We start from the raw sequence: 20,144 nt of genomic DNA, 5'->3' as shown, positions 1-20,144 counted from the left end.
GATTAGGTAAGAAGAAGCCACTCCCCCAAAGAAACAAACAACACAGGCATCCGATCTTGCCTGCTACTGTATCAAATCATTAATTACTTCTTACTTATGGGATTATCTGGTTTATACATCAAATTACTACATTACCCAGAATCCTATTGGCGGCATAAAAAAAAAAAAAAGCGCCGATACGGTGGCCTTCGACAGACAGGTTCGAACGCGCTATCTCGCTTCATCGGGTTTGGCTCTAGAGTTAATTGGTGCAGAAGAGCGGTAACCCCGGGATGATTACTGAAAGTTGTGTTAATACTACAGCAACAGCCTCTCAAATTGATAGATGTAATTTGTGCCTTTAAGATTTTTTCTTCATTCAGAAAGACATTCAGTGGCCTTCCTGAGGACACTTACATAGTCTCTGTTTATCATCTGTAGATATGCCTGCACGTGTCTCTAAGCTTGCAAGATATGACATTCTAGCCTGTTCCTATTTGTTTTTTCGGACGGAGTTCACGGCCAGAATCGGAAAAGTAGGTGACACGCCCCGGGTTGCAGTCCCTCCCTTCTCTCCTCCCCTTGCTAAGTCGCCTTCTGAGCGAAGTTTGGCAGGAGTGCTTGTGCTCACGCTCGCGATCTGACTGTCCACCGACTGTCCGACTATCCGCACTTGCAATGGGCAATGCCTGGTCAAACTTGTGGAGCCATTTGACAGAAGGTGAGCAAGATGGGGGTGTTAAAACCGACGGGCTGCTGGGCTTAGGTTTGCTGGCTTTTGGAGGGTGACCCGGATTGCTACTCATTCCAACCGACTGTCATAAAGGAAGAAGGTGCTACAGTGATTGTAGCAGCAGTAACATTAAGCTCGGGTCCCACACAATGGGACAAGATCGGGAAGTAACAATTTAAGTAATTTGCATTGTGGGTGTTGAGTCTAATGCTACTTTGAGGCTAGATACAGAATCTTAGAAAGTAGAGTTTAGAGCTTCTCCACTGCATTCATACTACTAAGTTTATTAAAGCAGAAACTTTTGGAATACAGCATGCTGAATTAGTTCTTCTTGAGCTTTCTGCCACTTGAATTTAGTTCCCCCTGTCTGTGATAAATTGCCAGTGCACTTTCCTTCTGTCTTGGTTGTTCATATCTAATATTCCTTCTGTTATCTTCCTTTTTTTCCTCCCAGGAAGAATAATAACGCAAAGAATGCTAACAAAGCAGCAAAAGTTTAAAGAGCTGAAATCATAATTTTTTTAAAAAATGTAGGGATTTGACCCTGAATAATTTCCCTTCCACCCTTACCACCTTTAACTGGGCTTGGCTGAGGCTGAAAGGGAGTGTTGGGTGAAGGAAGATGTCTCTTCCAAAGTTTGCATGAAGACTATTTATGCAACCTCGAAAAAAATGAGTAGGTTAATCTGCCCTTTATGTTTGGTCTCCATCATCTCCATTGCCCAACATTGGTTACTGTCATTTTCATATTTTATTTGTACTTTTATTCTTGTTTGTCCATTGAGCATTGAGGGAAATTGTCAGTTTCACTTTTGCCCTGTTCCATTCCTGGTTTTTGTTTCGTTATTTGAGGCCTACAGGGCTCCTGCAAATTTCCAGAACTGGCTTCAGCTGACCACAATTGAGCCCTAAGTTTATGTTGTTAAGTGAGACATTGGTTAAGTGAGTTTTGCCCCATTTTACAATCTTTATTGCCACAGTTGCTCAGTGAATCACTGCAGTTGTTAAGTTGGTAACATGGTTGTTAAGTGAATCTGGCTTCTCTATTGACTTTGCTCATCAGGCGTTTGCAAAACCTGATCATCCTGGAATCTGGCAACCATCATTTATATGAATCAGCCAAGCATCTCAATTTTGATCACATGATCATGGATATCCTGCAATGGTCATCAGAATGGAAAATGGTCATAAGTCATTTTTTTCAGTGCTGTTGTAATTTTGAACAGTCACTAAATGAACTGTTGTTAAGGTGAGGACTACCTGCCTTGCTTAGTTTGATTCATGGGGATGATGAGGTTTGTAATGCAAATTCACTTATAGGTAGTCCTCAAATTATAACCATTTGATCAAAATTACAACACCATTGAAACAAATGACTTACAACTGGCCTTGCTCTTACTGTGCTGATTGGGGCTTCAGGTTTTTAGCCCTGCTTACATGAATTAGAAAGTGAAAGTGACTCTGCAGGAATATTTGGAAATAAAAATAGCCATGGTGATTTAGTACAAGCATTTAGATGCCAGGTGTTTTTTTGAAAGTCCCAGGAAGAAAGTAGGGTGTATGCAAAATATCTGTTTTCCTCCAAGTCAGATATTGACTTCTCTCTGTTCAATCTGGGATAGTTTGAGATTAATTCCTTTGGTCGGATCATTCTGTACAGGTAGTCCTCGATCTACAACAGTTCATTTACAACAGCACTGAGGAAAGTGACGTGACTATTTTTCACAATTACAACAGTGGTTGTATTCGGCCCGGTTCTGGTGTACCAGTAGTGCCAAAGATCAGCTGGCAGAGAACTGGTTCACTCTGAGTCTCTCTGACAATCTGCAGTTGGGCCCACCCGCCTGCCCCTGCTCCTAGGCCCTTTTTAACCTCTCAGCTGTTTGGCGCAGTAGAGCGGATTGTTGTGCTAAACAACTGAGTGGTTGCTAAACAACTGAGTGGCTTAGTTTTTACTGTTTTAATGCATGCACACGATCGCGCGTTTGGCACGCATGCACATGATCGACCCCTGCAGCCATACCCACCAAGCCACGCCCACAGAACCGGTGGTGGAAATTTTTGAGTCCCACCACTGAATTGCAACCATTTCAGCATCTCCATGGTTATGGGATCAAAATTCAGACGCTTGGCAACTGATTCATATTTATGATGTTTGCAGTCCCAGGGTCATGTGATCCTCTTTTGTGACCTTCTGACAACCAAAATCAATGGGAAAGCCAGATTCATTTAACAATAGTGTTACTAACTTAACAACTGCAGTGATTCACTTAGCAACTGTGGCAAGAAAAGTCATAAAATGGAGCAAAACTCACTTAAGAACTGTCTTGCTTAGCAACCTAAATGTTGGACTCAGTTGTGGTTGTAAATTGAGGACTTCCTGTAATTCCCCAGCTGTTGATGAAAAAAAAATCACTTGGGATATTTGAGTATGGCTTGAGAGTCTTTATAATCCATATAAATTGGTCTGTGAAGGGGGAGGCATTTTAAAATGGGTTCTTTTTCCCTTGCCTCATTTTTGGATAGGCAAACAATCTAGTCAGTGCAGTGTTTCTTAACTTTAGCAACTTTAAGATGTATGGACTTCAACTCTTAGAATTTCCTAGTCAGCATTCTAGGAGTTGACATCCATACATTTTAAAGTTGCTGAGGTTTGCGAAACACTGGACTAATACATAAATCAGTAATTACAGGTAGTCCTGAACTTATGATCGATCAGTCGCTTAGCAACTGTTCGAAGTTACTATGGACCCCCCCAAAGTACTTATGATGTAGTTCTGAAGTTCAGATGGCCAGTATGTCTTCCCCAGTCACATGACCATATTTCGGCAATCAGCCCTCAATGACAGCCATTTGCAGCATTCTGCAGTCATTTCCCAAAAGAAAAATGGTTGACCCTTCCTGACAATGCCACCCACCTCTTCAGAATGCTCTCTATCATTCCAGCTGCAAAAGGCAGTGAGGCTATGAGGAAAAACATTTGTTCACAGACAAATCTGGAGTGTAGCCAGGGAGAGGCAGCATATTTCCATAAACTGCAGGAGGAGACTTCAGTCTTGCCTGCTCTCTTGAAATCTGTTTAACTTATAAGCCTGGTAACCTTGACAAACTCTGCTTTTGGCAATTAGCTCTGAATTAGCTGCATTCTTTTCCTTTTTAACTGTTCGCCTCTCTTCCTGACCTTCACTCCTCATAACATATCTAACAGAATAATTCTGGGAATTGAAGTCCACATGTCTTAAACTTGCCAAGGTTGGAAAACGCTGCTCTATAAGGTTCTCTCTAATAGATGTATGGGGTATATCTAGGCGTATGTCTAGTTTAAGAAAAGGACTAGGGATGACATAATAGCCGTGTTCCAATATCTCAACACTGGAAGTTTTTAACAAGAGAGTGGACAACCATTTGTCTGAAAGGATATAGGGTTTCCTGCCTGAGCAGGAGTTTGGAGTAGAAGGTCTGAAAGGTCCCGCCCAATTCTCTTATTCTGTTCTCCAACGCAAAGTTTAAAGATTGGGAAGTTGAAGATCATCTCAGAAGTAGACGAAGGCAACTCATTTCTTAGAATTGTCAAGAAAAACACGAATGGAAACGTGTAGCCACCTAGAACCAAATTCAGAGTGACGGAGACTTCATTAGTCTTCCTCAACTTGTTAACTCACTTCAAAAATTATCAGAATCCACAGCTCATAATTATATCTTGTGGTTGCAAATTAAATTAACTGTACACTGTGTTTCAATTTTTTTTGAGGAAGGGGCAGCATGGTTGTTTGATTCCATTTTGCATCATTGCATTAAAACAATAGCCTCTTATCCTTGCCATCAAGATCCGAATCATTGGATGCAAGATCAGTCCTCCCTGCTTTACACATCAGTATCATGCCTGTCTGTGGTCCAAAACTGCTGGATCACTTCCTATTTTCCAATCATCATTAAGGCTGATGCTGTGACTTATGGTGACCTTGTCTATGGTGGCACTTTCAGCATTTCTGGCTGTAATTAGCTTCACTCTGAATCTTTTGGCAGATACAATTTCGTCTGTTGGGCTTGTTTACACAGCATTCATGTTTGCTCCAATTCCCATTGGCTTCATCTTCAAGAAAAGGGGTAAGTGCTAAGATTGCTGTGGTCTTCATTGGAAATTCTCCTGGGTTTTGGGCCAGCAGGACTTGCCAATAGCTTGATGACTTTGAAAGGCTGATTGGAGAGAGCTGAAAGAGGAGTTCTCCCAAGATACAGAAACTTAGAAAATGGGGATTGGACATGCACCTGGTTTTGGGATGAAAAAAAAAAAGAATTCCAGATAAAGACTGAAATAAGTCAGAGAAATAAGAATTCCAGATAAAACTACAATATGGCCAGATTTATTCTCATTTAGCAAAGACTTGTTTTAGCCATGGCTTGCTAATTAAACCACAGTGGGGATGTTCATACATTATGCAAAGCTTTCTTATGTCAAAGCACAATTCATGGGCTATAATGCCTGCATTTCATATCATTCTAGACAGAGTCATATTATCATTTGATATAACATGTGAGACCACCCTATTGGCCTTAATCTTGAGCTTTACAATACATAGTCAGAACTTGGTGATATTTTTTTCCATCAAAGATAATTGGATTCTTTTAAAAGAAGATGCTGAAGAACGAGGATGGCCACAGTCTCACCCTATGAATTCTGCAGTTTCTAATTTTAAAAAATTATGGCTTTAATTTGGCTACTGTGGGGTCCATGGTTCTCTTTGAGCTTGGTGGCTTTCTTGCAAACATTTCACTACCCGTGCTGATAATGTCACCTAGTTTGATAATGAAACTTCTGCAAGAAAACCATCACTCTCAGAGAGTACCAAGGATTCTGCAGTTCAACCCCCGAATTACAATTTTTTTCTTCTATCGATTCTTGGCTGTTGATTTAACGCATTTTCCCTGAAAATGAATGACTGAACCATAAAGTAATCAAACTCTCTGAGTTTCCCAGCAAGCTAAGCCACTCAGAGAAATTGAAAGTTTGATAAAATAAAGTTGTTGCACAAATCTGGCTGTTACCAACTTTCTAATTTTCATACCCACAGTCTTAAATTCTCAGACTGGTGTCTGGATATTTGGTGGTGGACATTTCTTTTCCTTTCTTTTTCTATAGGTTTGAAGTTCAAGAAATATGGGGCAGCTGCCGTGGGCCTTGGACTTATGCTGGCTGCTTGTGGCATCCACACCGTTTATTCCTTTGTCACCATCATGGGGACATGGATTATCATCAAAATCTCACCCAAGTAAATAGACCAAAAAAACCCCCATCTGATTAAGCAAAGTATTGCAAGGAGCTGTATGTTTTGGGTGTTTGTGTTTGAAAGTCTGGGAAGTTTTGAAGGTTGGAAGTCTGAAGAGAAGAACAGTGTGCAGGGCAGCTGTAGGAAAATGAACTTAATCTCCAAAGCAAAATGAGATTTGACTTCCCAATGGTCCTAATTTTAAAATAAATTAGTAGAGAGCCTGAGAAACATATAGGCAGGGATTATGGAGAAGGAAACATTAACTCTTTGGATATGGTGAGCTCTTTAGGCGTGGGCCTATGTTGCAGGATGAGTTGATGTAATGGGATGTGTAGATGACCTTGGGAAATGAAGAGAAGAAATATTGCCCAGGAAACCATCAGAGAAGAGAGGCAGGAGCCCTCAGTGGCTTAATGGCCAGGGAAAAAAAAGTTTAGGAAGCTCTCATCTTAATGAACCAAGCAGTTAAAAGCGGTGATGAGAAATTACACTTTCACACTTGCAAGATTCTGCTGATATAGCCTTGCAATAAAGTAGAATTAGTTTATCTAGTTGTGTTTCGTGTCTGGTTTACCTGGGAGGGCTGACATGACAAATTTGGGATGATGCAGTAGGCACAATGGTTAAAGGATCTTAGTTGGAGGAGAGGCATAAAATCAGGCTTGATGAACAGTAATAAGCTTAGTGTCTAATTAAACACCTTGCTCCCATCTATAAATCTATAAGAAAGCATTAAGTAGCAGAGGAGGAGGAGTTGTTGGGTATTCCCAAAATTGTTTGTGTATGGTGTGCGTTGGCATTCTCGGTGTATAAAGGAGGAGAGAGGAAAGTTGGAAATCCAGCAGGATCACACCAAGCCCAAAATAGAGATCTGCTGAGCAAAGGGGCTGGTGGAAAGAACTGGAGAAGAGACCCAGATATCAGCAAGGATAGTTTAACAAAGGGGCTGACATGCCAGAAACTCAAAAAAGGGTTACTTTTTCCTCTTCCTGATCTCTTCCTAGCACAGAAGTGAAGTTAGAAGTGAAAGCATAGAAAGTATCCATGGGAAGATGGCAATGAAACAGATCAGACCCTATAAAAAGCTGTGGTGAAATTGTATGTACATATAAGTATACAAGTAGTCCTTGACTTATGACCACAATTGATCCCAGAATTTATGTTGCTATAAGACATTTTTTAAGTGAGTTTTGCCCCATTTTACAACTTTTCTTGACACAGTTGTTAAGTGAATCATTGTAGTTGTTAAGTTATTAATACAGTTGTTAAGTGAATCTGGTTTGACTTTGTCAGAAAGTTGCAAAAGCTGATCACTTGATTCTAGGACACTACACAATCGTCATAAATGTGAGTCAGTTGCCAACTGTCTGAATTTTGATCACGTGACAACGAGGATGCTGCAGTGGTTGTAAATAGGAAGATGTCTAACAAGTCACTTGTTTGAGTAATGTAACTTTGAACAGTCACTAAATGAACTGTTGTAAGTTGAGGACTACCTATACCTATATTATAAATACACACATACTGTGTGTGTGTGTGTATGTGTGTGTGTGTGCATGTGTAGTTTGTTAAGCTGAGATCATTGTATGAATTTGCAACAGGATAACTATGTGTACCTGTGTTTATCTGGAAAGTTCCCGCCCCTTTTTCCCATTATCTGGAAGCCTGGTTCATATGTAACACTAAGCAGTGGTTTGGGGCTTATTGAATAAGCCATGGTTTCTTGGGTTTAGTTAATCCTTCAAGCTGTTTTCACAAATCATGCTAAATCAAAACCAAACAATGCACATTATAACGTAGTTCCAGTATGAACCCCACCTCAACAATGTGAAAAAGCATGGTTGGTTAGAATAGAGGCGAATAGAAGAATAAAGGCATATATATGCTTGAAATTATGATGTGGATGATTTCTTAACCATTACATGTTCTCTTTTTTAAAATAGGTATTCTCACTGTCTGACATTAGGATGGACATTTTCATACTTGCTCTTTTTCCACAAATTTACCTCCTTCAAATTTCCCGAGACAACACATTTGACCAAATCTGTGCAACTTTTGCTCACCCTCAAGGTAGCTGGCCTAAACTTTGGTTGGTTAAGGTAAGAAGAGTTCTTGGGTTAAGAGGAACTAAGTCCCTCCTCCTGTATTTTGATTGATGTCTTCAGATGGTGAGCATAGCCCATGACGTGAAAGAATTCATTCAGGTGAAGGAACAGGAAGTGACATCAAATGCAATTGGCGTGATTCCTGAAATACCTGGACTGCCAGAGATACTGTGCTACAGTTACTGCTATGTGGGACTTATGACTGGTAGGTGAATTCCTTAATAGAAAGCGAAATATGTGTTACAGGTACAAATTCTTGTGATGCATTTTTCTTTTGACGGCCTTATAAGGGGTGGGTTTATGCACATTTTAAAATGTTGGTATTTTTTCACAACATATATATAAGCATCAATATATCAGGGGCTATCAAAAAAGAAGAGTGGGACAACCTATTCTCCAAAACATCTGAGGGCAAGATACTGTAAGTAATGGATGGAAACTTATCAAAGAGAGATTCAACCTAGAACGAAGAAGAAATTTCTTGACAGTTAGAACAATTATTCAGTGGGACAACTTACCTTCAGAAGTTGTGGGTGCACCATCGTTGTAGGTTGTTTGAAAGAGATTGGACAGATATTTATCCCAAATGGCCTAGGCCAAGATCTCCTGCAGGGGGTTGAATTAGACCTCCAAGGTCCCTTCCAACTCTATTGTTCTGTTATCAGTAAGAGAAGATCTTGGGCTGAAGAGCTATTCTTTGTAACAAGACTTCTTTTTAAAGGAAAAGGTAGAGCTTTGCCCTCTTGTCTGCTTCTTATGTCAGCTTTCTGTTGATTTTGGTGTTGTGCCTCATCATTTAGTGTAAGCGTGGGTTCTATTACAGGTCCTTCTCAACTTATGATCATAATTTAAGCCATTATGATCATTATTGTGGTAATAAGTTGAGACATAACCAGATCCAAATTTTTGACAATTATTGTATCAGTTATTAGGTGAATGCCACATCATTAAGCAATGGCTGCATACACACAACCCAGTTACAAGATTTATTTGGAAACTAGCTTGCCTTTTCAATGGACGTTGCAAACAGTTGAAAAGGTCAGCTAGTTGCCAAGTGCCCTAACAGAATCGTGGCTGGGTGTGCGTACATGGTCATCATAACTTTGAAAATGGGTTGTAAGTAGCTTTGAGGAAATCTGTTGTAACTTCAGATTTTAGTTAAGCGATTGGCTGTAAATCAAGGACTCCCTCTATTTCTACAGAAGTGTGTTGGACATTACCTTGCTTATCAGGAAAAAAAAAAGACTATAGTTTCTACTAGTCCAGCAGCCGCCAACCTTTTGGGCACCAGGGACCAGTTCTGTGGAGAGTTTTTTTTCCGGGGACTAGAAGGAGCGTGGTTTCATAGGCTGCCTGCATCCCGCGGATGAGGCTTCACATGTTTCCATGATCTGGTTTCTGGCATGTCGTGGCCCGATGCCTGTCCACGGACTGGGGTTGAAGACCTCTGTATTAGTCTGTATGTCTTTCATCAATTTTCCACCTTTGTAGTTTTTTGTTTTTTTTTTGCTTGTGAGAATTTCATAGAAAAAATGTTAAAACAGCAGAGATTGTTTCTGTTGCCAAATCCTTGAGAAAAACAGAGTTGTGCTCTTAGGAAATCCTGGCATTCTTCCCAAAATCATATACAACCTTACCAGAGTCTTTCCAAATAATAAGCTCTCTAAATATGTTGGATGCTGTTTCCCATAATTCCCAACCAAGATACTGGCTCTGAATTAAGGGAATTGATGTTGTGGAAAAAGCCACAATATTCCGGATTATTAAAATTTTGCATATTCTCTTATACCAGGGGTGGACAGTTATGGCAACTTGATGACCTGTGTTCTTCAACTCCTAGAATTCCTGAGGTGGCAAATCATTAGTTATTCATTGCCCACCCCTTGTATGTTTTTTAAAAAATTGCTTTCTTTTCTGTGTTTTTAAAATCCAGGCTTATTTTATCGCTATCGTACATATCATGATTGGTTGAATCAGCCCAATCCTTCTGAAATTCCTACATGGAAGCCGCTGCTTTACAGATTGGTGATGATGCCTGTCTTTGCCACTACATTTTTGGGTGTCTCCTACATCTGGCCCCCTGAATTTCTGCAAAATGTTGCCTTCTATGAAAAAGGGCTCTATTTCCGGCTTTTCTACATGATGCCAGTTTCCTTTGTCTTCCGCGTGCGTAACTACATGACCTGGTATGGTGCTGAGAGCGCCTGCATCACTGCGGGCCTTGGAGCGTATCCAACTTGGGCCAATTCAAAACCAGGCAGAGGACCAACTGTGGAATACCTATCTCTAAACCGGTGAGTTTAGAAAACATTCGCTTCCTTGGCTAAAAAGAAAAAAACAACCCTTTAGCCCTATTGCAACCATTCATTTACTGACCATTTGAAGATACAACAGCACTGAAAAAAAGTGACTCATGACCATTTTTCACACTTATGACCGTTGCACCACAACCATGGTCATGTAATCAAAATTTGGGCACTTAGCAACTGGCATATATTTGTGACCGTTGCCCTATCCCAGAATTATGTGTAATTAATAATCTTCCCAACCAGCAAAGTTAATAGGAGAAGTTAGATTCACTTTATGACCATATGATTCATGTAACAACTGCAGTCATTCACTTAATATTGTGGCAAACGTGGGTAAAATAGATCAAAACTCACTTAACAACTGCCTTGTTTAGTAATAGGAGATTTGGGGCTCATCTCTGGTCGTAAGTCAAGTACTAACTGTATAGGTAGCAACCATTTGTTAGCAACTATTTAAAGTTACATTAGCACTGAAAACAATGACTTACAAGTGGTCCTTGCTGTTCTGACCCAGCCTTAGCAGAAGCAAGAAACAGACTCCTTGTCACGAAAAACCTATCTTTATTTATCTCTTGTGAATTAATTGCATTCACCCACTGAAAAGTCCAGGCAATAGTCTTCAAAGAGTTAACAGCAGCAACAGACCTTATCAGTTCCTTGCGAGCTCCCAGGCTGCAAATTAAGTTCTGGCAAGAAGTCTCTGTGGCACAAAACACAAAGAGCAAAATCTTCAGAAATATGAACTGTTGTCTCCTACAACAACCACTCCCCTTTCCTTCTATTTATTCGCCAGCAGGGAGGGGCCATTCAGCATTCATGTATGCTTTGCCTCCCGAGTCAACTCCTTGTCTTCCATTGTTCCCTTCTCCTAACTGCTCTGCGCATACATATGTCTGGAACAGGCTCCAGCTGTTCTTCGTCCTCACTCATATTAGCTTCCAAAGGTAGCTGCCTCTCCGGTGGAAATGTGGGATGACCCTGGCTCTATCTCTGCATCTGACATAGAGCATCCATCAGAGCCTTCCCTAGACTCCAGAACTGGCCAAATTTCCTCCCCAACCTCCTCATTATCTGAGTCTGCCGCCAGCTCTGCTGGCAGCTGGCAGGTCACAACACTTGCACTTAGGATCATTGCAACATCCACGCAGTCATGTGATCAAAATTTGGATGCTTGGCAACCAGCTAATTATTGTAGTGTTTCAGGATCATGTGATCACCATTTGCGACTTCTCGGGGAGCTTCTTTTCACCAGTAAAATCAAGGGGAAAGTTGATTTGTTAACAATGGTGTGATTCACTTAACAGTTGCAGTTGTTCGGTTAACAACTGTGGCAAAAAGGTTGCAAAATTGGGTGCAACTCATTTAAACACCTGCCTTGCTTAGCAACATAAATTTGGCCAATTGTGATTGCAAATGGAGGACTGTCTGAATAGAGTAGACTAAAGATACATTCTGACAGCTGTGGCACAAAAGAATAAGCATTATTAGCTCTCTGCCATCTACTGATTTCCGTTCTGCCTGATACTAAAACCAGCATATGCTGAGGCCCTAATGTATTTTCCTTAACTAGTCCTGGTGGATTTTGTGCAGGCAAGAAAAACATCCATCCATCACTCTTCTTAATTTGGGCTGAGGCTGGAATGAGTTTTGACAGGTTTTTTGACCAGGGGTTTTGTCACTGGTCAGAACTTGATCTGCCTTGGAGGCAATGTTGAAAGAAGACAGAAAATACCTCATGAATAAGTGGATCAGATAAATGCAGCCTGAGCTCTTGGACTGGAGATTCTATGATGAAGACTGTATCATGAGGTCATGTCATTGTGCTTTAGATGCCTAAGACATTTTCACAGGGCAATTTAGGGGATGCATGAATGAATCCTAAATTTAGAAAAACATTAATTTTTGTGGTTAAGGCACCAGGCTACAAGCCAGGAGACTGGCTTGGGGACTTTGGGCCAATCACTAGGAGATGGTGAGTTCTAGTGCCATTTAGGCATGAAAACCAACTGCGGGACTGTGGGCCAGTCCATCTCTCAACCCAGTTCACCTCACAGCATTGTTATGTGGTGAAAATATGAGGAGGAAGGAATATTAGATATGTTTGCCACCTTGAGTTATTTATAAAAAATAATAAAAGCAAGATATAAATGAAAAAAATATTATTTTATGAAAATGTTGATCCTTTCTTGGTTCAGAAGACTATAACCCTGTAGGTATTTTATACAGAGGTCTGGTCTGCACCCTTTTGCCATCTAGAAGGTAAGCTATTTAAATCAAATGACAATTTTTAAAAATTGTATTAACTCAGTCTTTCTGGTCATTCCAGTGTTAGAATGCATGTCTCCAGTCAGTTCCAGAGTGAAAAACCTATATAAAGGATTTTCTTTCTTTTTTTGAACAAGCAGGTTAGCTGATGTGGAAACTGGATGTGTTGCCTATGATTATGAGACAATCAGAAACATTGATCCATATGGTACAGAATTTTGTATCAAGGTGAAGGATGGCATTCACTGTTGGAACATGACTGTCCAATGGTGGTTTTACCAATATACCTACAAAAATGTGTCAAAATGTGTCCCCCGTGGCATAAGGTGAGTCACGTGAAATTGTATTAAAATAAAAGAACACTTAGGGTAAATGAGAGCTGAAGTGAGGTATGGTTTAAAGTGGGTTGATGTGGAATTGTTTTATGGAGAAGTTGGAAAAGATAATTCTGGACTAATATTTCTCAGATTTGACACCTTTAACATGTGTGGACTTCAACTCCCAGAACTGTAGGAGTTGAAATCCACATATCTTGAAAGTTGCCAAGTTTGAGAAGCAATGTTCTAGATAGTGATTGGTTGTTTTGAAGGCAAGCAAGCAAGGCCCCTCAATGATGCAGATCTGAAGGGAAAAAGGGATGCAGGATTGTGGGACTAATTGGGTCTGATATGAATATGTAAATGAGAATTGTGGGAAGCAGTAATAAAAATGTAGCACAAAAAGATGATTGGTTTCAGTTGTGAAACCAATAAATTAAGGGGATGAAAAATGAAGTAGTTGACAGAGATATTATAAAGTAGAAGGCACTGGTTAATATGGACTATGCATGGAAAATGTGGGTGATTAGATAAATTTGGGAAGGGTCATAAACAGCAACCTGTAACTGAAAAAAGGGGAAATGAGAAAACCAAATTGAGTCTAAGAGAACTCACAAAGTGCTTTGGGCTTGAATGAAAGTTGCATAAATAATCATTTCCCAAACTTATGTCTTCTATTTAGGTGTTAGGCATGAAAGACCAGAGTTACATGTTAAGTTTCCATTAAGCTGATTTATTGCTCATGCCTATGCCCAGCAATATAATCAGCTAACAAATAGCACTATTTTAATGCTAGATAAGGGTTAATGGAATTCAAGCAGAGTTGGACTTATTTTATTTATTTATTTATTTGGTTTGTCAATTGCTTACAAGATAATAGGTATAAGTAAAAACATAGCTATGAATACGTGGATACATATAAGAAGAATAAAAGAAACAATTGGACAGGGACGGTAGGCACGTTGGTGCGCTTATGCGTGCCCCCTACAGACCTCTTAGGAAAGGGGTGAGGTCAATAGTAGATAGTCTAAGGTTAAAGTTTTTGGGGTTTGGGGAAGAAACCACAGAGCCAGGTAGAGTATTCCAGAAATTGACCACTCTGTTGCTGAAGTCGTATTTCCTGCAATCAAGTTTGGTGTAATTAACCTTGAGTTTGTATCTATTGTTTGCTCTTGTATTGTTATGGTTGAAGCTGAAGTATTCATTGACTGGTAGGACATTGCAATGTATGATTTTATATACTATACTTAGATCAGACCGAAGGCGGCGTAGTTCTGGGTTTTCTAGGTCTAGATTTTCAAGTCTGGTGGCATAAGGTATTCTGCAACTAATAGAGGAGTGGAGAACTTTTCTTGTGAAATATTTCTGGGCTTTCTCAACTGTGTTAATATCAGATATGTAATGTGGGTTCCAGACTGATGAGCGGTATTCAAGTATTGGTCTAGCAAATGTTTTGTATGCTCTAGTTAGTAGTGTGATATTACCAGAGAAAAAGCTACATAGGATTAGGTTAACAACTCTTAACGCCTTTTTGGCTATGTAGTTACAGTGGGCTCTAGCACTTAGGTCATTGGAGATGAGTACTCAAGATCCTTGACAGAGTTTGGATCGTCAACAAGGTCTTGACTATTCAGCCTGTATTTTATTTTCTGAATTTTTTACCAATATGTAGGACAGAACATTTATTTGTTGTGATTTGAAGTTGCCATTCGTTTGACCATTCTGATACATAGTCAAGGTCTTTTTGAAGGGTAGCAGTATTGTCTGTGGTGTTGAATAGCTTTAAATCCTCAGCAAAGAGAATGCAGTTGCTCTTGATATGATCACAGAGGTCATTTATGTAGAGTATGAAAAGAGTTGGCCCTAGAACACTGCCTTGGGGGGGACACCCACTGTTGATAGGTACAGAATTTGATAGGACACTCCCAATTTTGACCATTTGTTGTCTGTTTGACAGGAATGCTTCTATCCAGTTATGCAGGTGTCCAGAGATACCGTAAGATTTTAGTTTTAGGAGTAGTTTGTCGTGTACCACTGAACCAAAGGCTTCAGAAGTCTATGTAGATTGTGTCTATTGCTTTGCCTTGATCGAGTTGTATAGTCCATGTGTTTTTGCAGTGTAAGAGTTGCAGATTACAGGATAGTTTTTTCCTGAAATCAAATTGTTTATTAGATAGTAGGTTGTTTGTTTCTAAGTGGAGGATGATGGATTGGTTAATAATTGATTCCATGACTTTACAGATGATGCAGCATAAAAAGATTGGTCTGTAATTTTCAACTAGGCTGAAGATGGGGATGACCGTGGCTTGTGACCATAGTTTTGGCAAGGAGCTGGTCCTGAAAGATTTTTCAAAAATTATGCTTAGAGGTTCAGCTATGGCAGTGGATAGCCTTTTTAAGAAGTAGGCACATATTCTGTCCGGTCCAACAGATAGAGATGGTTTAGATTGCATAGTGCTTTTTCAACATTGTCTTCTGTAAAATCGATATGTATTAGATCATTGTAGTTGTCTCTGGTTCGACTACGAAATACTGGGCATGATCCATTGCTGTTTACAAATACTGAGCCAAAGAATGTGTTAAAGAGGTTGGCTTTAAAGGTGTCTTTGTTGCAGTCTTTACCATTAGGTCCTTTCAGGGGTGGAATGGATCTTGAGTCTTTTAGTTTGTTGTTTACAAAGTTGTAGAAAGCACGGGTGGAATTGGTGCATAGAAGGTTTTCTTCTTATTTAATGTAATAATTGGCGCATTCAGTCTTTATCTGGTGGCATAAGTTTTTGTATCAGCTTTTGAAGTTGGCAACATGACCAGATTTGTTTTTCCACCAAAGAGATTTCTTTTTGGATTGAAGTTTCCTTATTATTATGGGTAATTTGTTTTTTCTGGTTTTGGGAGTTGTTATTGGTACATATAGTTTGATGACTCTTTTGACTTCAAGTAAAAATATGTTGTAATGGTCTACAGTATTGCATCCAGTGAATAGAAATTACCAATCAAGGGATGAGAGATCATTGTTTATAAGATCGTAGTTGCATTTTTTTAAAAGTTATATAATAGGGGATTTGGTCGTTGTGATGATTTTTGGGGGGACGTATGTTGAGATAAAAGTCAATCATATTGTGGTCACTGTTGGAAAAGGGTTCTTTAATTTGTATTCTGTAAATTGAATTCAAACTATTGCAGAAGATGAGATTGAGGCAGTTCTTAAGTCTAGTGTTGTTGGTTACTAGTTGTTCTAGTCCCAGATTTGTTACTGCATTGTAGAAGGTTGCATGTGTGGGTCCGTTTGTGTGAACATAGAGACTCTAGGCTAATTCCTCTTTTGTCTCCTCCCACAGGCTCTGCCACGCCTTCTCCTATATTAGGTTAATTTTCAATCCCCATATCTTTAAAGGCAACCTGAAGAGTTTGGGAGTGTTAGCTGGAGGCTTCTAGGTGATAAAGTCCAACAGTTTTGTAGGAAAGACTGAGCTAGGTTTAACAACAGTCATGACAGTGTTAGAAATGATCATGGGAAAAGGGAAGGATTCTGAGATAAATTGATGCTTGAATTGGAATGAAAACAAGATTGTAGGACTGACAAAAACCATTTTCTTCTTAGGTATGCATGGACTATGGCTATCTCGGCCTACTGGCATGGACTCCGCCCCGGCTACTACCTTAGTTTCCTTACCATCCCATTATGCCTAGTAGCTGAAGAGGCCATGGAGGATGGGTTATTGAGGAACCTCTCCCCCTCTGGCCGTATCTATGCTAACTGGACACACAGGTTGCTGAAGATGAGGGCTTATGATTATGTTTGTGTAGGTTTCCTCTTGCGTAGCTTTGAGGGTACTATTTGTTATTGGAGGTCAGTGCATTATTGTGTTCATGTGGGGGCTGTGAGTTTCTTGGTGGTTGGGAAAGTAATGGGAGCCCTCCACGAATGGCAAAGATGACAAAAACCCAATGAATGAGAAGACAGTATTCTTTTGTCTTAAATAATCACTGGGGAAAGTTAACCTATTGCTTAGATTAGCAATAACTAAGAGGAGGTATTGTGCATAGGTTCAAAACGATCTCAAAAAAGCAGCTTGCTATATTTACATCATTATGAAGGAGGATGGGATGTTCCAAATTTCAGATTGTACATTAAAACATTTCAGCTTAAACTCATGCTTCCTTTAATAATGGAAGGTCAAAATAAATGATGGGTCAAATTATAAAATACAGTATTAAGATCCAGATACTCCTCAACTTACAGCCATTCATTTAATGATCATTTGAAATTATGTCAGCACTGAAAAAAGTGATTTTCGACCTGTTCTTGCACTTATGCGGCATTCCCACAGTCACATGATCAAATATTGGGGGAAGCGGGATTCATTGAATGACTGCATGATTCACTTCATGACCATGACAAAAAAGGTCATAAAATCAGATACGACTCACCTAATGACCATCTCGCTTAGCAAATGACATTCCAGTCTTAACTGCAGCAATAGCAATAGCACTTAGACTTATATACCGTTTCACAGTGCTTTACAGGCCTTTCTAAGCAGTTTACAAAGTCAGCATATCTCCCCCAACAATCTGGATCCCCATTTTACCACCTTGGAAGGATGGAAGGCTGATTCAACTTTGTAATTGTAAGTCAAGGGCTGCCTATAGTGGTAAACCTTTATGTAAAACAGTATTTTTAACAAAGGTGCTCCCAATTGGTAACAGATTTACTATATAGTTTTTATATATAATTTATTCAATATAGCTTTAATACATGAAAATTATATACGGCTCTTTGAAGGCCAGATATTCTCCTAGGTTCTATCTCAGGAAGCCATTACCAGACCCAACAGTCCTGGACAATTTTTATCTAATCTCCAACATTTCCCCCCCTGTTTTTGGTTTTATTGCTGTTGGTTTTACACCGTTTTAGAGCCATCATAGAGTTGGGTGAACTTATAAAGTTTATATTAGAAGCTGCATTAATCTGGCTTTAATGGATGTGGGTTGAGGTTTCCATGAAAAATGGGGGATTTTTAATTCACTTTAAATGGACAATTTATAGAATTTGAATTTATGCATAAAACTTAATGGTACAGAAGGATATTCTCCAGGACAGGAAAATTATACACCTTATTTATTGCAATCATTCATTGGAGAGATACTTTAAAAAAAAAAAACCATGGAAATTAGATGTTTAAAAAGGCAATATCTCAAAATAAATGGAATTGTATATGGGAAAACCCATTCCTTCTCTTTTATAGCTTTTCAGGAAAAAAAAATATTGAAATGTTTTTTGATTGTTACCACCATCTCACTGTTAAAATTTGACACATAATTAAAACAAGTGCACAGGGCTGTTTATTTGGGGATATGATGTTTCTAGAGAATGCATTAATTACTAATAAAAATATAGAAAACATCCGAGACTTTTGTCATTATTTTCCGGTAAGAATACAAATGTAAAAAACACTATTTTATTAATAGCTTCTGGATTTGTAATAAGAAAATACTGGTCGGTCTAACAGGAGCACTTACGAAAAAATGGTAGGATAAAGTAAATTATGGTCTTTTTGTCACTTAACAAAAATTACCATATATATTGAAAGCAGTGGAAGAAAATAAGATTTTTTCTGTATGGTATGATTTTATAAAATATTCTAATGATTAAAAAGATAATAAAACACCTACTATTATGAGAAACAGCGGAAGAAAATAATGTCTATATATGTTCTTGTTTTGTGTGATATTGATTCAGACTTGATCAATGATGAAATAAATGTTCAAAATCTGTTAGGATCTCAAAAACTCCAAAATTATTTTTGATCAAAAAGCATTCTGGGAAGTGATGAAAACTGCTACAGCAAAAAAATTCCACAAAATTACTTTTTTACTAATGGGGTGGTAAGATAGAAATCTATATATAAAAGCGAAATACCACTCACGCAGCATCTCCAGAACTGTGAAGTCTACAAACTTGAAATTTGGCACATGCTGTATGTTCCTCTTGGCTTCTAGGTGCTCACTAAGAAAGGGTTTTTTGAAATGACCATCAGAGTATTAGTATTTTGTATATTATTATTAACACACTCTGGTGCTCGGGAGTTCTACTCCCTCTCCCCACCTGAAAAGAACTCTGTTCCAACTGCCAGTTGCCTCACATTCTGTTACCTTAATAACTTCACAGTCATTTGCACCACTCAGGTGACCCGAGGACACAGACAAACCTCCAAGTTGCCTCAACGACTCTAAAGGGTGCAAACTACACTTCCAAACAGGAAGCTACTTTGGCATCAAAGTTTGTAATATTTTTATTACCCACCATGCAGTCAGAGCTGAAGAAGCTCTTTGGATTAGAAGCAAAACATCTTCAAAGAAAAACCAAAAGTCCAGTTGCCTTTTGAACAAAAAGCATCCTTGGGACAACAGTTGGAGGATTGTATTTTACAACACCTTTGCTGGATAGATGATAGATAGATAGATAGATAGATAGATAGATAGATAGATAGATAGATAGAGAGATAGAGAGATAGAGAGATAGAGAGATAGAGAGATGGAAAGGAATGGAAAAGAGGAAAGAAAGGAGGAAGGAAGGAAAGGAGGAAGGGAAGGGAAAGGAGGAAAGAAAGGAAAGGAAGAAAAAGAAAGGAAGGGAAGGGAAAGGAGAAAAGGAAAGGAAGGGAAAGGAGGATGGGTAGGAAAGAAGAAACATGAGAAAGAAAAGAGAACCAAAGACAACGTACATAGTCTTCAACTTATGACTATAATTGAATGCAGAATTATAGTTGTAAATCATTAAATTCATTAAGCAGGTCACCACATTGAGAAGAGTAGTTTCTTCTTCCTCCCTATGAGGAGCTGAATTTCAGATGACTTTATCCCAAAGAGCTAACCATCATCTGTAAAGTAAAACAATCTGACACCTATAAACCAATCCTTATTTCCTCCAGCTATCTCACTTCCCTGCGTCATTCAGTAAATCAATATTCATTGCATTTTTGTTTTTTCCCAGACCAAATCCTTCTCAGATCTTTCATCCTAACAGTAACAGATCTTCTAATCCAATGCCAAGTTTTTGTGTGAGCTCAGGTCAACCTTTCTTCTGAAAGCTGGCAGACCACTTGTTTACGAAGCTTATTTGATTCTCCATCTGGCTCATCATAGGGTGACTCTCCTCATCAGGA

At 39.1% G+C, this 20,144-nt stretch overlaps 1 protein-coding gene across 3 annotated transcripts; it reads left to right on the top strand.

Annotated features, from left to right (window-relative positions):
• Positions 1 to 175: 175 nt before the first annotated feature.
• Positions 176 to 18,382, top strand: LOC113443482 (membrane-bound acylglycerophosphatidylinositol O-acyltransferase mboat7-like). Of its 3 annotated transcripts, XM_087917896.1 has the most exons (9): positions 176 to 327; positions 421 to 700; positions 4,739 to 4,819; positions 5,853 to 5,982; positions 7,926 to 8,052; positions 8,148 to 8,292; positions 10,021 to 10,381; positions 12,802 to 12,987; positions 16,580 to 18,382. In XM_087917896.1, exons 2-9 carry the CDS (start codon positions 658 to 660, stop codon positions 16,914 to 16,916), a joined length of 1,410 nt encoding a protein of 469 aa, XP_087774022.1. In that variant the 5' UTR covers positions 176 to 327; positions 421 to 657; the 3' UTR covers positions 16,917 to 18,382. The 3 variants fall into 3 exon arrangements, with proteins under 3 accessions (XP_087774022.1, XP_026567519.1, XP_087774021.1); XM_026711734.2 differs by having other exon boundaries at positions 184 to 700; XM_087917895.1 differs by having other exon boundaries at positions 223 to 700; positions 12,799 to 12,987.
• Positions 18,383 to 20,144: the final 1,762 nt, after the last annotated feature.

Source organism: Pseudonaja textilis, chromosome Z, assembly GCF_049901715.1.
Source record: "Pseudonaja textilis isolate UNSWEBS1 chromosome Z, rPseTex1.2, whole genome shotgun sequence".
In the NCBI taxonomy this organism is placed as follows: Eukaryota; Metazoa; Chordata; class Lepidosauria; order Squamata; family Elapidae; genus Pseudonaja; species Pseudonaja textilis.
The sequence above is the reverse complement of the archived record's forward strand: the minus strand, read 5'-3'. Positions and strand labels throughout refer to the sequence as shown.

What these genes read in the sequence shown, in the direction of transcription:
- LOC113443482 (XM_087917895.1), top strand. Translation starts at nt 658, where the DNA reads ATGGGCAATGCCTGGTCAAACTTGTGGAGCCATTTGACAGAAG. An exon ending in GAATACCTATCTCTAAACCG is followed by an intron (nt 10,382 to 12,798) that starts GTGAGTTTAGAA and finishes TTTTTGAACAAG; the next exon opens with CAGGTTAGCTGATGTGGAAA. An exon ending in TGTGTCCCCCGTGGCATAAG is followed by an intron (nt 12,988 to 16,579) that starts GTGAGTCACGTG and finishes TTTTCTTCTTAG; the next exon opens with GTATGCATGGACTATGGCTA.